General features: G+C 31.6%; 1 protein-coding gene across 3 annotated transcripts in view; it reads left to right on the top strand.

Moving 5' to 3' along the window:
* Positions 1 to 1,450: 1,450 nt before the first annotated feature.
* LOC143042819 (beta-alanine-activating enzyme-like) overlaps positions 1,451 to 13,658 on the top strand; it is a 49,328-nt gene continuing 37,120 nt past the window's right edge. The window contains exons 1-6 of one of the 3 annotated variants that reach the window (XM_076215288.1): positions 1,451 to 1,559; positions 2,275 to 2,379; positions 8,547 to 8,918; positions 10,202 to 10,261; positions 11,105 to 11,176; positions 12,160 to 12,231. In XM_076215288.1, coding sequence (XP_076071403.1) covers positions 1,557 to 1,559; positions 2,275 to 2,379; positions 8,547 to 8,918; positions 10,202 to 10,261; positions 11,105 to 11,176; positions 12,160 to 12,231 — 684 coding nt within the window. In that variant the 5' untranslated portion in view covers positions 1,451 to 1,556. The remainder of the gene's footprint in view (positions 1,560 to 2,274; positions 2,380 to 8,546; positions 8,919 to 10,201; positions 10,262 to 11,104; positions 11,177 to 12,159; positions 12,232 to 13,658) is intronic. The other 2 variants (XM_076215284.1, XM_076215285.1) reach the window with 2 other exon arrangements.

The following is a 13,658-nucleotide window of genomic DNA, read 5'->3' on the forward strand; positions in this document are numbered from 1 at the left end:
TTAGTCTTTATTATCATATTATATAAAAAATAATGTTGATTTCTGCTATTTATAAGACATGTAGCATAGTAGGCTAATGTCCAGCTGATAATTCAGAAGGAGTAGGCTACTGTCCTGGCAGATTTTTTTTTTCGTTAATAAAATAAATGTTCATATAATTTTATATATTCTCTAAGCTTATATTTCAAACTTTCCAATGAACTAAAATTTGTTTACCAGACTTTTATTTTGAATTAGATATTAAACTTTATATTTTGATTTTGAACTAATTTCAACAAAATTTCTAACGTAAAAGGCTACTGTCCTGGCAGGGTTTTTTTAACCTTTAAAAGAAGAAAAAATATTAAATCATAGATTTTTAGAAAGATTATTCCTTCAAATTTGTAATTGTAAAAAAAATATTATGCCAGACAATTGTTCTGAAGAAAATATTACGATTATAGGTAAACTTTTCTCGACAATTTCAGCCATTTTTTTCTTAGGATTTAACGGAGTGGGCTACAGTCCTGGCAGATTTTTTTGACGTTAGTGACATAAAAGTTCATTTAATTTTGTATTTTCATAAAGCTTATATTCTGAACTTTCCAATGAAGTAACATTTGTTCAACAGACATTTATTTTAGAGAAGATATTTAACTTTGTATTTTGATTTTGAAATAATTTCAACAACATTTCTAACATGAAGGCTACTGTCCTGGCAGATTTTTTTTACCTTTAAAAGATGAAAAAAATATTGAATCATAGATTTTTAGAATAAATATTCCATAAACTTTATAATCGTACAAAAATATTATGCCAGACAGTTGTTTTGGAGAAAATATTTCAATTATAAGTAAACTTTTCTCGGCAATTTTAGCCATTTTTTCATAAATTCATAAAATTACTGTCTTGGCAGATTTATTTTAACTTAATTATTTTTTATTTTTATTTTTTTTACAAATAATATAAGTAAATACACTGTTCTTTATTATACAATTTACAATTTAACAATTTGTTGAGTAAAACAAAAGTTACAGATAAAAACGTATCGAAAATAACTGTCCTGGTTTTATCTGTCCTGTTAATACTGTTAATATATAAAAACGTATATTATACAGTTTGAATACTTTTAAATAAGTGTGGTGGCGGTGTATATAAGTGTATAAAGATGATGTTTTTAATCCAACAGTGAATAATCAATCGAGTAATCAATAAGGGATTCTACACTTCAAGAGGATTTTCCAACTGAGGTGGTTCATCTGGTAAAGGTGGAAAATACAGAATAGGTAACAGGTAACAGGTAATAGACCTTCCCCTATATCTATATATTAAAAAAATATATCAAAAAGACAAAGTTAGCGAAAATTATAGTTTTGTTCCACAATTTCATTAAATGCCATATTGTACGTTATAATAGTTACTTGTCTTACTGGTGTTTAGTTATTTCATAGAAAAGCTTTTCCTGAAACAATCTGGGTGTTGAGTTACCAGTCACTAATTCTACACAATGGTAGCGTTATTTTGATTTTCTACACAGAAATTTTGGGCTTTGATTTTGTTCTCCCTATTGTTGAAAAATGGTAATGATTCGCTTAAAATTATTCTCCATTACACAAATAGTACATAAATGTATATATTCTTTCTATTATTGAAGTATTATTTATTCTTTGTGGCATAATTTTTGTTTAAAGTGAAAGTACACATATCAGTATTATCACAGCACGTGCAGATTTGGGATTATTTCCTTGCCCCCTTTCCCCCATTATTTTTATTTTTTAAATAAAAGACCATTTTCAAATTATTTGTGTTTGTATTCAAAGAGGAGATTCCTCAGGCTCTCAGTTGTGCAATAGAATGTCATCATGGCAATTGACATTGTCATGATTACAATGTTTCAAAGATTTGTATAAATTAATTAAGATCTTAGGGATGACATCAAAAGTTCAATGAAGGATAAAAAACTTAATTCACATAGTTTTTTCACTGATTTCAACACTACCCAACAGTGAAATGTTTATCACGAACAACAGAATTATATTACTTAATCTGAAAGATGAAACCTTGAAGTTTACAGGAATATTTTTTTTCACTGCTGGGAAAAATCTGTAAAGAAAATATCAGTTCATTATGTAAAGCCATTATTTTAGCATAAAACTACAAAATCACAATTTGTGACAAAACTTCAAATTTGCTACTCAAATAAGTGATATGAAAATCACTTATTTCAGTAAGTCCCCTGACTGTTCTAGTGTCTAACATTTTTATGATTTGCTTGATCTTTTATACATATTGCAGAGTGTCCATGAGGATGAAGATGAGGCACCAGATTTCCCAGAAGACTTTGGTGATATGGTTATGGTTGATGAAATAGGTTCTGACGAGGATGATACCATTGCACAGGTGTGAATTTAATCTGACAATCACATCCCTTCTCTCAGTCTGTTAATCTTAAGGTCAAGTGATGGCTATGTGGTGTTTTTAGTGGAAGAAGACGTCAAGTCTTCTGAAGACTTAAGGGGCTGACCATTGGCATTGAGTCTCCGTATGCCGCATTCATTTCGTGTATTACAATTTCAAAACAACTTAGATTCCTGACACCGATTTTTACACATGATTAGGCATCTGAATCATTTAATTTGTAAATTATGATTGTAAAACAATCACTATCGTAAATATGACCCTTTTATTTATGTAAATTATTAGATTTCATCTCATTCACATGAACGTTATTTGTTTACTTGTAACAGGATGTTTTAACTGTAGATATTTGTATTACGCATGCGTGAATTTGGTATAGGGACAACTCGCCCTGTTTACAAGTTCGACCTTGAAGTTACGAATTTGCAATCCTGCAGACAAGAAGATTTTGTTTTTATATAAATAAAAAGGATATATAAAGTGTTGTCTTTATTCATGGTTTTCCTTTGTCATGTGAATTAGATGCCCTTCGTAACATACATGTGAACCTCCCGTTTAGGAGAAAAAACTCCCGTGTATGAAATTTTTCAGACGCCATATTTGATCATTTCTTACTACTGTACGGGTGTAATTGACACCTGTGTTAAATTTTACCTGAACATCAAAGAAGATGTATAATTATATGGCTTCACTTGACAGCTTGGGTGTCAAACATACTGGTAATCAACGATGTTTACCTCCGGCTAACTGCCATTGTGTTATCAAAACGATGTGTATTGGGAATATTGAAATACTTTTTTGTTACTTCCCTTTGTTTTATCCTGTTTTCAGTTATTTTGCTTTTAAAAATGTAAATTGTAAAAAGACTATAAATGATTAATATTTTAATCAAATAATCATAAAAGGATGTTGATTAAATGAATTTAAATGATTTTGGACAAATAAAAAAATTAAAATTTAGCAATCTAGACCTCCTTTCAAGGATTAAATTGAAGTTTATATCATAATTTTGTTTACAACAGAATGTTTTTATAATTAATTTACGATGTTGCAAATATACATGTGGAGCTTATTTCTTTCTTATTTGTCTATACATTTACAAATGATAAGGAGATGAAGACATGAACAAAAATATATACAGATAAGATATATAAATCAGTGTTCTCCCCAGGATTTTTGGATAGCGCTGTGGTAAGCGCGTGATTTTCGACAATTCTCAGTAACTTTGTCGCGGCGTGCGGTTGGTTTGTAATTGATTTGTTATGTGTTTTTCTTATATAATGCTATAGATGTTTTCTCTTGTAATGATGTCCTCATCATGCTCATGGAAGTTACCCCTTTGTTTGCTAATGTTATTGTCTGGATATAGACATGATAGAAGAAAAGTCTTTTTGTCTCCATTGTAAATACATATAATCCTCATATCATCTGTCTATAAAACCCAAGGAGAAGTCTTTTCCATGGTGGGTCTATACCAGACTGCCTAGATGTGAAGATTTCTTATCACTAACAGGTGATGTTGCAGAACATGTAGGACCAACAATAAAGTCATTGTCAGCTTCTGTGAGAAAGTTTTTAATGACAAGATTGGTATTTTTTACATTTACTTTTATTAACATTTCTAGCAAAGTACAACTTTTCAATAAAAATGAGTATAGTATTTCAAAGGAAGAAATGAAATTGCCCTTTTAATAATATTCAAATCTTATCAAAGACTTGCTTAAAAAAAAGGCTAAAATATTCCAATTATGAATATGAAAGAAATCCTTTAAAAATATTTTAAAGAGATTTTTTTATTTCAAAGGTGAATTACCAATCAAATACATTATGTATGCCAATTGAAACAACTACCACCTTTAAAGGTTTTGTTTGATAATTTTATAAACATTTGAATACATGCCACCAGATAAGTTTGTCAAGATTTGACAATACTTCTTTTAGGTCTTTCCCTTCCAAATTATCTCCCTTACTGGCTGACATAACTTCCTGTTTACACCTGTGTCTTTTTTTAGCATTAAATACTATTCCTTATCCAAGCCATCCTCTGTTTACATTAAATTTAAAGCAATATTTAATTAAGATATATTGATGATTGGTTGACAAATATCGATATTTTATATATATTTATACAAAATTTTCGTTTTGTTTTATTCCCTTATCCATTTGAAAAAGAGCCATGTATGGTCAAGTAATCGTAAAATACGGGCTTATAATGAATCCCTTGATAACAGGGGTGCTTCTTTCAAGCAATACAGGTTCGACAGTTCGGTTGTAAACGCAAAAAAAGTAATGATATAATCGTAGATGGTTCAAAAAATGGTCGAGACAACGTTGTCAGAGAAGGGGGTAAAACTTCCCTTATATAATTTAGAAATGAACTTTTCAGCACCCGAGACATGTATTATATGTCTCTGTTAGCACTGTCCATTCCTTTCATACGTTTCGGCATCTTTATAAAGCGAAAAAATGTAGCAGTGTTCTGTTAACCCAAGGAATTGTATATTTAAATATACAATTCCTTGGTTAACCTTACGACGTTTAACTTGGCTTCACCCAAGCTGGACATCGAGAAAGTGAATTTCTCAAGTCTAGTATCAGCTTGGGGTTTGTTTTTCTAATCATATCCTCTTAATTGTTTTCAAAGGGCAAAATTCATTACTGTAGAATTGCTGATTAAACAGGTATTAGTTCGCTTGGGTGATAATTAATACTTCAAAGACTAGCTCATTGAAGCCAATTTGATCGTTGTTAAAATCTGTCATGTCTGTTTGTTCAAAGTTCGTTAAACAAGTTTGTGAATGTCGTTGGGAAATGCGGTCAATTTATTTCTTCTCATTTCATTCATATATGCCTCTATATATTCATTAAATAGATGTCAATGTTGAAATCTTTGTTTATTTTGATCTCTCAACGACGCCATTTTGTAAAATTTATTAGACTGGTCCCGCGGAGTTACTTTAATAGAACGGAAATAATTCTTTCAAAAATCGTTAACCAGTCAATCACGTGATCCGAAAAGAAAAATAAGCGGGAAATTTAAAAAGATAGGAAAAAAATATAGCGACGCGGTTGAACGGGATAGCGACGCGGTCAGTGCAATAGGACAGCGGGAAATTGAAATCGCGCTAAAAATCGCGGCGCTAAAACGGCCTGGGGAGAACACTGTAAATATAATGATTCATTTGCTAGCAGTGAACAATCATTTGTCAAAAACAAAACAAGAAACAGATTCTTCTTATTATTTTATTTTATTCAAATAGAGAGGCAATAATGGAACTATAAACATTACAATTTGATGGAAATTTGAAGAAAAAACACAATTTCTACATCATTTGGTTACATTTATGACAAAATTTATGTCGATAAAAAAACATGATGTTTTGACCATTCAGTACTTAACCCTTTCCTCCATAATGACGCTTTTTGACGCCACCCCCTTTACTCCATAATGACGCCTTTTGACGCATGTGTAGTACCTCAGTTGAAACACTTTGACTACAAAGTGTCTGCAGTAGACTCAATAAAATTTGTATCCAATATGAAAAGGAATATCATAGGAATATTCTACTTAAATTTATTTAATGAAATATTTGTTTTTTGCAATGCATTTTAATACTTTAAAGCCTATTTTCAGCATTTTATTGAAAAATTTTATTTTGTGTTCATTTTTTAAAATGGGTTGTGATGATCTTCCAGTTAGGTTACCCTCATTTGGAGTGTTGTTCCCAACCTGTTAAAGGTCCATCTTTGTGCATAATTCAAAATTGGAAATTTCAACAAGCATCTAATATTCTTAATCTGGAAAATAAACCCTGGTCTGCTAGCTTCATGTATATTTTTTCTACCGATTTAATATATAACTAGAATCATGCAAACAGACTTAAGGAGAAGGCATGTAAGTTCATCATACAAATATGACACTTTTTCTAGACAATCCAGATCTTGCAAAATACGTCGCTAAAAATTGTAACCTTTAAAATTGTTGTGCAGTAAAAACCCATAAGGGAACTTTCAAAAGTTGGCAGGTATGTAACAAGTCTTACTATTTTTATGCTCCATTTATGGGCAATATGTTTCCTAGTCTGTCCGTCCGTCCTGCTTCTGGTTATAAAGTTTATGGTCGAGGTAGTTTTTGATGAAGTTGAAATCCAATCAACTTGAAACTTAGTACACATGTGTTCCTCTTGATATGATCTTCTTAATTACTGCCAAATTAAAGATTTTACCTAATTTTCATAGTCAACTGAACATAAAAAATGATTGTACGGATGGGAAATCCATGTACTTATGACCTTTTCTTGTTTGAAGAAAAAAAATACATTTTAACGATAATGGAACAAAGCAGCCTGGGTAAGTGGGGCTGCTTTTATGGTAATTCAAGTTACCTTTTATTCACCTTCTTCCACTTCAGAGCTATCAGCTCTTTGATTATACATTATGAAAGGAAGAAGCTGTCACTGTGTACAGTCAGGGGACTTACTTAAACAAGTGATTTTCTAAATCACTGATTCAAGTAACATTATTTCCATAAAGGTTGGAAGTTAGAGTTGTCTTTCTTTAATAATCACCTATTTAAGTAGTACAAACTAATCATTGGAAGAAGTGATTTAATTTTATTGTAGCTTTAAATATAGAATACTAATGATCCAGGGACTAATTGTGTTTCTAAACTTATCAGAACCAACATCTGTGATGTCTAGGATGACCAGGTCATTTCAGGTGATGACCTTGTACTGAATCTAGGATAATGACATAAAAATCACTTGTTTAAGTATCAGACCTCAATTTCCTTCCCAAAAATCACTTCTTTAAGTATCATTCTTTTAATACCCCCACTAATTTCAACACCCCCAAACAGTGAAATTTTTATCGCGAACAGTAGAATTTTATTACATAATCTGAAAGATGAAACCTTGAACTTCACAGGAAAAATACTCCCACTGCTGTGAAAAATCTTTTAAGAAAGTATCAGTTCATTATGTAAAGCCATTATTATAGCATTTTTTCAACTAAAATAGAATTTTCAGCTAAATGATAGCATCAAAGGCATAAACCTTGCTACTTAAAAGAAGCAAAAAGTTCATATTTTTTAATTTTACTAATTAAAAGATATTATTTAAACCTATGTCATGTATGTGTTGAAAATTTTGAAAAAACTACAAAATCCCAATTTGTGACAAAACCTCGAATTTGCTACTCAAATAAGTGATTTAAAAATCACTTATTTCAGTAAGTCCCCTGACTGGTGTATGATTGCCAATGTGACAACTCTTCAACAGAGACTAAATAATGTAGAAAAAAAAGCAACCAGATGTCTCTGTGAATGTCCTTCAACAATAATGTAATGAATTTAAACAAAAAAAATAGCGGTTTGTTTTATGTATAACATGAAAAACAAAACTGATACATGTGTATCAAACAACAAACTACAACCACTGAAACACAGGCATGTACAGAATGAGAAAGGATCCAACATGTTCATCATGTTACCTGCATGGCGCCTGTCACTTCTCTTAAGGGCATGTCCAACAGTTTATTTCCGACGGTGAGAATTTTTTCCCTTGGCCTTCCCTGTTCAACATGTTCAATTCACAGAGAAACAAATTTTGCCAAAATATATTTGACCTTGATTTTCGTCTTTGTAAAAACAAATTTGAAAATTTTTTACAATTTTCGAAATTATAGACTCTTGTAAAATTATGATATTTTAACCCTTTTAAAGATAAAGATGGTTACACACGTAATTTTGAAGATTATAACTTATAAATTTTTAATATTCACTATGAATTTTTTGTTAGATTCCCTCTTTGTCCTTTCCATGTTTCTTTTGAGGAAAGAAACCGACCTTTCCCTATAGCTATATAGCAGTGCCAATGGTGATTGTGATAAGAGAAAATGTACATGATGTGTAAGCAAACAAAAAAAAGAATTAAGAAACATTTGGGCACACAAATATAACTTGTATAAATAAATCACGAACATAAAGAAAAATGTGCAAAATTTATAAGGAATAAAGAAAAATGGCTAACAAATTTGAGAATGCAGAATTGAATTGCCAATTCCATTCATACCCTCATAAATGACCCGCATCGTTTGATTGTTCCACTTTGTATATATTTCTATCTTAGAACTTTCAATCTTTATTGTAGGATAAGACTGATTCTACAGTGAAAGAACAAAATGATTCTCCAATAACAGTACCAAATGACTCTGCAATAAAACCACCAACTGACTCACCAATAAAAGCACCTACAGACTCACCAATAAAAGCACCTACTGACTCACCAATAAAAACACCAACTGAGGGGTCAATAAAAGCACCAACTGACTCGCCTATAAAACCACCAGCTGACCACCAAATGAAAGCACCAACTGAGGTGCTAGTAAAAGCACCAACAGACTTGCCAATGAAAGCACCAACTGAAACGTCAATAAAAGCACCAACTGAGGTGCCGATAAAAGACCCCACTGAGGCACCAATAAAAGACCCAACTGACCAAGAAGTGGTCAGAATAAAAAAGGTACATGTAAAATTAGATATTATTTCATTAGTATATATTTGTATTGTTTTTTTATATTATAAATTATATTCTGTCATGACTTTTGATTCATGTTGAATTTTGGGTACTGTGGATTCATTTATTTTCGTGGGTATCAATTTTTGTGTATTCCACAAAGCTGGTATTTTTGGGATTTTTTATTTCATGGTTTTGCCAATCTCCGCAAACAACAGTACAAAGTTTAAGTCTATAGAAAATTTGTAATTCGTTAGATATTTGAATTCGTGGTTAACTTGTAACCATAACCCATGAAAATTGTTACTTAAGAATTGAATGCTTCATTGGGGTGTAAAAACGTTGACTGAAGTACATTTTGTACGAAGCGTGGAAGCACTTAATTCTAAAAATGTGCGCAAGGTGAACGTTTTTACACCCTATGAAGTTACTAAAAGAAGCATTCAATACTTATAACTACATTTTTTAGCTAGGATCGTGAAAACACAAATTTTATCGTTTTTTATTTTTATTTAATTTACCTGTGCACTTTATTGTGGAACCACAGGTTATCATGAATGGTAAGTTTTATTGTGTAATGCAATTGCTTAAGGAATAACATGTGATGCGCAGTTAGCCAATCAGAATAAGGTATTATAATGAAACATACATCTAATTTAATTATTAACGAATAATAATAACTCCACAGTATCAATTTTTTCCCTGGATTTCAATGGTATGCCAAATCAAAACCACAAAACTTTTATACATTTCAAAAGCAGGGTTAATATTCATATTTCTTAAACATGTTCTTTATCACTAAACTAGTATATATTTGTTTAGGGGCCAGCTGAAGGACACCTCCGGGTGCAGGAATTTCTCTCTACATTGAAGACCTGTTGGTGACCTTCTGCTGTTGTCTTTCTATGGTCAGGTTGTTGTCTCTTTGACACATTCCCAATTTCCATTCTCAATTTTATCTTGTCCTGAATATGTATAACGATGCAGGATGATAAGCAGCCATCCATTGTTATCATCATCAGTTTACTGAAAACATGGGCAAAAAACCAGTTAGATTCATAGCAATCTGCTCGATCCTCCTCCTTCTCATTATGTTCAAGCTCTTGTTTATTTTTATCATATTATACTACAGGAGTCAAATGAACATGATGAAAGCGTGGAGAAATCTGTAGATAAAAGTTTTTGTTTATTTTTATCATATTATACTACATGTACTACAGGAGTCAAATATGAAAGCGTGGAGAAATCTTCAGATAAAAGTTGTTTATGTTTATCATATTATACTACAGGAGTCAAATGAAAGCTTGGAGAAATCTTCAGAGGATCAGGGGGTTGATACAATTAAGAAGGTAAGACATTTTTTGTTTTAAAGTTTATTTATAGATCCACATGTTATACATAATTTTAATCCCAATCTTGAACTTTCCTTAAAAATGCAAATCAAAAATGTTTCAAGGATTTATTATGACAGAATTTCATGAACTAGAAGAGGCTGAATTATTACATTACAATACTGTTCGGCTTTTTAAATATTTTGATATGAGCATCACTGATGAGTCTTATGTTGACCAAATGCATGTCTGGCGTATTAATTTATAATCCTGGTACCTTTGATAACTATTTATGATAAATTTGTTGTTGTAATGCTGTCTAGTTGAAAACAAATCTTTTTATTCATATTTTATGAGTTAATGAGTTTAAAGTGAATATATACTATATTATAGTATTTCACTATAAACGTGTCATAGCCATAATAGATATCAGGATTACAATTTTTGTACGCCAGACACATGTGTCTTGTCGGATCCACTAGGGATGCTCAAATAAAAAAAAAACAAAAGATAAAAGTATGAGGCTCAAAATATTCTTTTTCAATTTAACTATGTTCACTACAAATATAAAACAATTTTGAGTAAACTGTTAATTGTTATGCCATTTGGAAACAACCCTAACTCCATGTAGAATGCTCAAATGGTATATTGATGCCATGAATTGTGAACATTTTTGTCCTACAGATGGAAGATGGGAACTGTAACTTTGAGATGAAGAACAGCAATATAAGCGCTGTTCCTTTGCTTTTTGTGTGGTTTTTTTTTGCTGTGCTTGTACTGATTTTGGGTCATGGATGTTTGCCCCATATATCTTTTGTTTTTGTTTTTCATTGCATTGACACATATATATTATATTTGTAGGAACCACAAGACCATGCAAATATTATCAAGTCAGGTACCAGTGAGAAGTCAGGATCGGGTCAACAGAGTCAGGTATTTTAAAACAAGTTGATGGTTTTCAGTTTGTATAATGTGGCATACCCTGAGCAGACGACAGCCAATTAAGATATTTTGTGTTATAATTTGTCATTCCATGACTTAAGGCAAGAAAACTGGCATGCCTTGTCAGTTTTGTCCTACTACAGCCCTTGGATGGTGTAAACTTCCCAAAAAAACGTGTATGGTGTAATGGTGTATGGCATATGGTGCAATGGTGTAAGATGTATGGTGTATGGTGTAAGGGGAATGGTGTCATGGTGTTAGAGGAATGGTGTGATTGTGTAACATGCGATCGGGAATGGTGTGAATGATGGTGTACGACATTTGATTGGTTGAAAATGAATTTCTTTTTATTTTATTTTTTCGAAGTGCAAACATAAACAATAATAATAATCTTAATATTTGAAATTTAATTGCATTATGGGTAATTTCGGATCATGTAGATAGAATGGGGAATGGTGTATGGTGTAATGTGTAAGGTGTATGGTGCAAAGGTGTAACGTGTATGGTGTAATGTTACAAGGTGTATGGTATAATGGTGTATGGTGTAAGTGGGAAGTTTACATGGTCCAAGGACTGTAACATGTTACTTGCATAAATTTGTGTAAATAATATAATTTACTGCAGCTGTGCAATTGTGATACATACAATTTCTAACCATATCATGCATATATATCACCTAGTTTATCACTGTGAAAATGTGTTACTGTTTAAATTTTATTTATGAAGTCATTAAAAGTGCATGTTTGCTAAATTTTTATGTTGTTCACTCCAAATAAAAAGAAGATATGTTTTTTTTTTCTCTAAATGTTTCATTTGGAATAGTTATATGAGTTGCAGCATAAAAAAATCACCATACACTACTCTCTCAAAATATAAAACTATGTAATTACTCAGCTATTATCTTTTTAATTTCACTTGTACAAATAAAATTTATATTTCAAGACGGTGTATGGTTATTCTTTATGTATTTGTAGAAATCACAAAACCATGCCAATATTATCAAGTCAGGTACCAGTGAGAAGTCAGGATCGGGTCAACAGAGTCAGGTATTTTAAAACAAGTTGATGGTTTTTTAGTTTGTGAAATGTGGCATACCCTGAGCAGACGACAGGAAATTGAAATATTTTGTGTTATTATTTGTTAATTCATGATTTTTCTGCCCCACCTACAATATTAGAGGGGCATTATGTTTTCTGGTCTATGCGTTCGTCCGTCCCTTCGTCCCGCTTTAGGTTAAAGCTTTTGGTCAAGGTAGTTTTTGATGAAGTTGAAATTCAATCAACTTGAAACTTAGTACACATGTTTCCCACGATATGATCTTTCTAATTTTAATGCCAAATTAAAGTTTTGACCCTAATTTTAAGATCCACCATGTCCACTGAACATAGAAAATGATAGTGTGAAGTTCAGGTTAAAGTTTTGGTAAAAGTTTTTGGACAAGGTAGGTTTTGATGAAGTTGAAGTCACATTAACTTGAAACTTAGTACACATGTTCCATATGATATGATCTTTCTAATTTTAATTCCAAATTAAACTTTTGACCCCAATTTCACAGTCCACTGAACATGGAAAATGTTAGTGTGAGTGGGGCATCCGTGTACTATGGACACATTCTTGTTAGCAAGAAAACTGGCATGCCTTGTCAATTAAGATTGGAGGAGTCCTACTCATCTGTTGTTTATCTTTTTGGTCATGTTCAGAGTTCTAGAAATCTTTTTTTACCTGGTGCTCCTTGAAGATAAACTGCTGGTCCTCACTACTACATGTACTGTTTCTATAACAAAATACCAAAATTGTGTCTGTTCTTTGCAAGTTTTGTAGATCAAATCCTTTGGACCACCCCTTTGCAAGTTTTGTAGATCAAATACTTTGGACCACCCCTTTTCTAGAACTCTGTCTGACATGGTGATGAATGTTTTATTTAAGAAATAGTTCATGGAAGCAATAGATTGTTGGAAATTTACACATGGCCTGGGCGGTGATATTCGAATTTTATCCTTAGCGTTATACATGTAATAAGAATAACAGTTCTTTTGTATTTTTTTAATGGCACTTTTTAAATCAATAAAAACGGCAAAGGGTCTGCAAATAGGTTCCACTACATGTAGATTTATGTGGGAAGTATATTGTAACAGCCATTATTATGTATATCTCTGAGTCTGCGCTAATTATAGACGTATCGAGAATTTTTTCACAGTGTTGTATTCAAAGCGAAAGAAGCACGTCATATTAGAATTTAGCATATTTACAGTTTAGTGTATTAATGCCAATTAAGAAAAATATGCCACTTTACCTTTTATTGTCACCTGAACATTGGGTTGTGAGGGGACATGGAAATATTACGCATTAACCCATTCTGTCTTGTTAGCGCTCTCATGTGTACAATTCTATCCAGTTTTTGAAATTTATATCAATAATCTCAGCATGCTAAGACAAGTTAGAAAATCAGTGCTGATTAACTATTTTGAAAAGA

The sequence above is a fragment of the Mytilus galloprovincialis genome, chromosome 8 (genome assembly GCF_965363235.1).
Source record: "Mytilus galloprovincialis chromosome 8, xbMytGall1.hap1.1, whole genome shotgun sequence".
Classification (NCBI taxonomy): domain Eukaryota; kingdom Metazoa; phylum Mollusca; class Bivalvia; order Mytilida; family Mytilidae; genus Mytilus; species Mytilus galloprovincialis.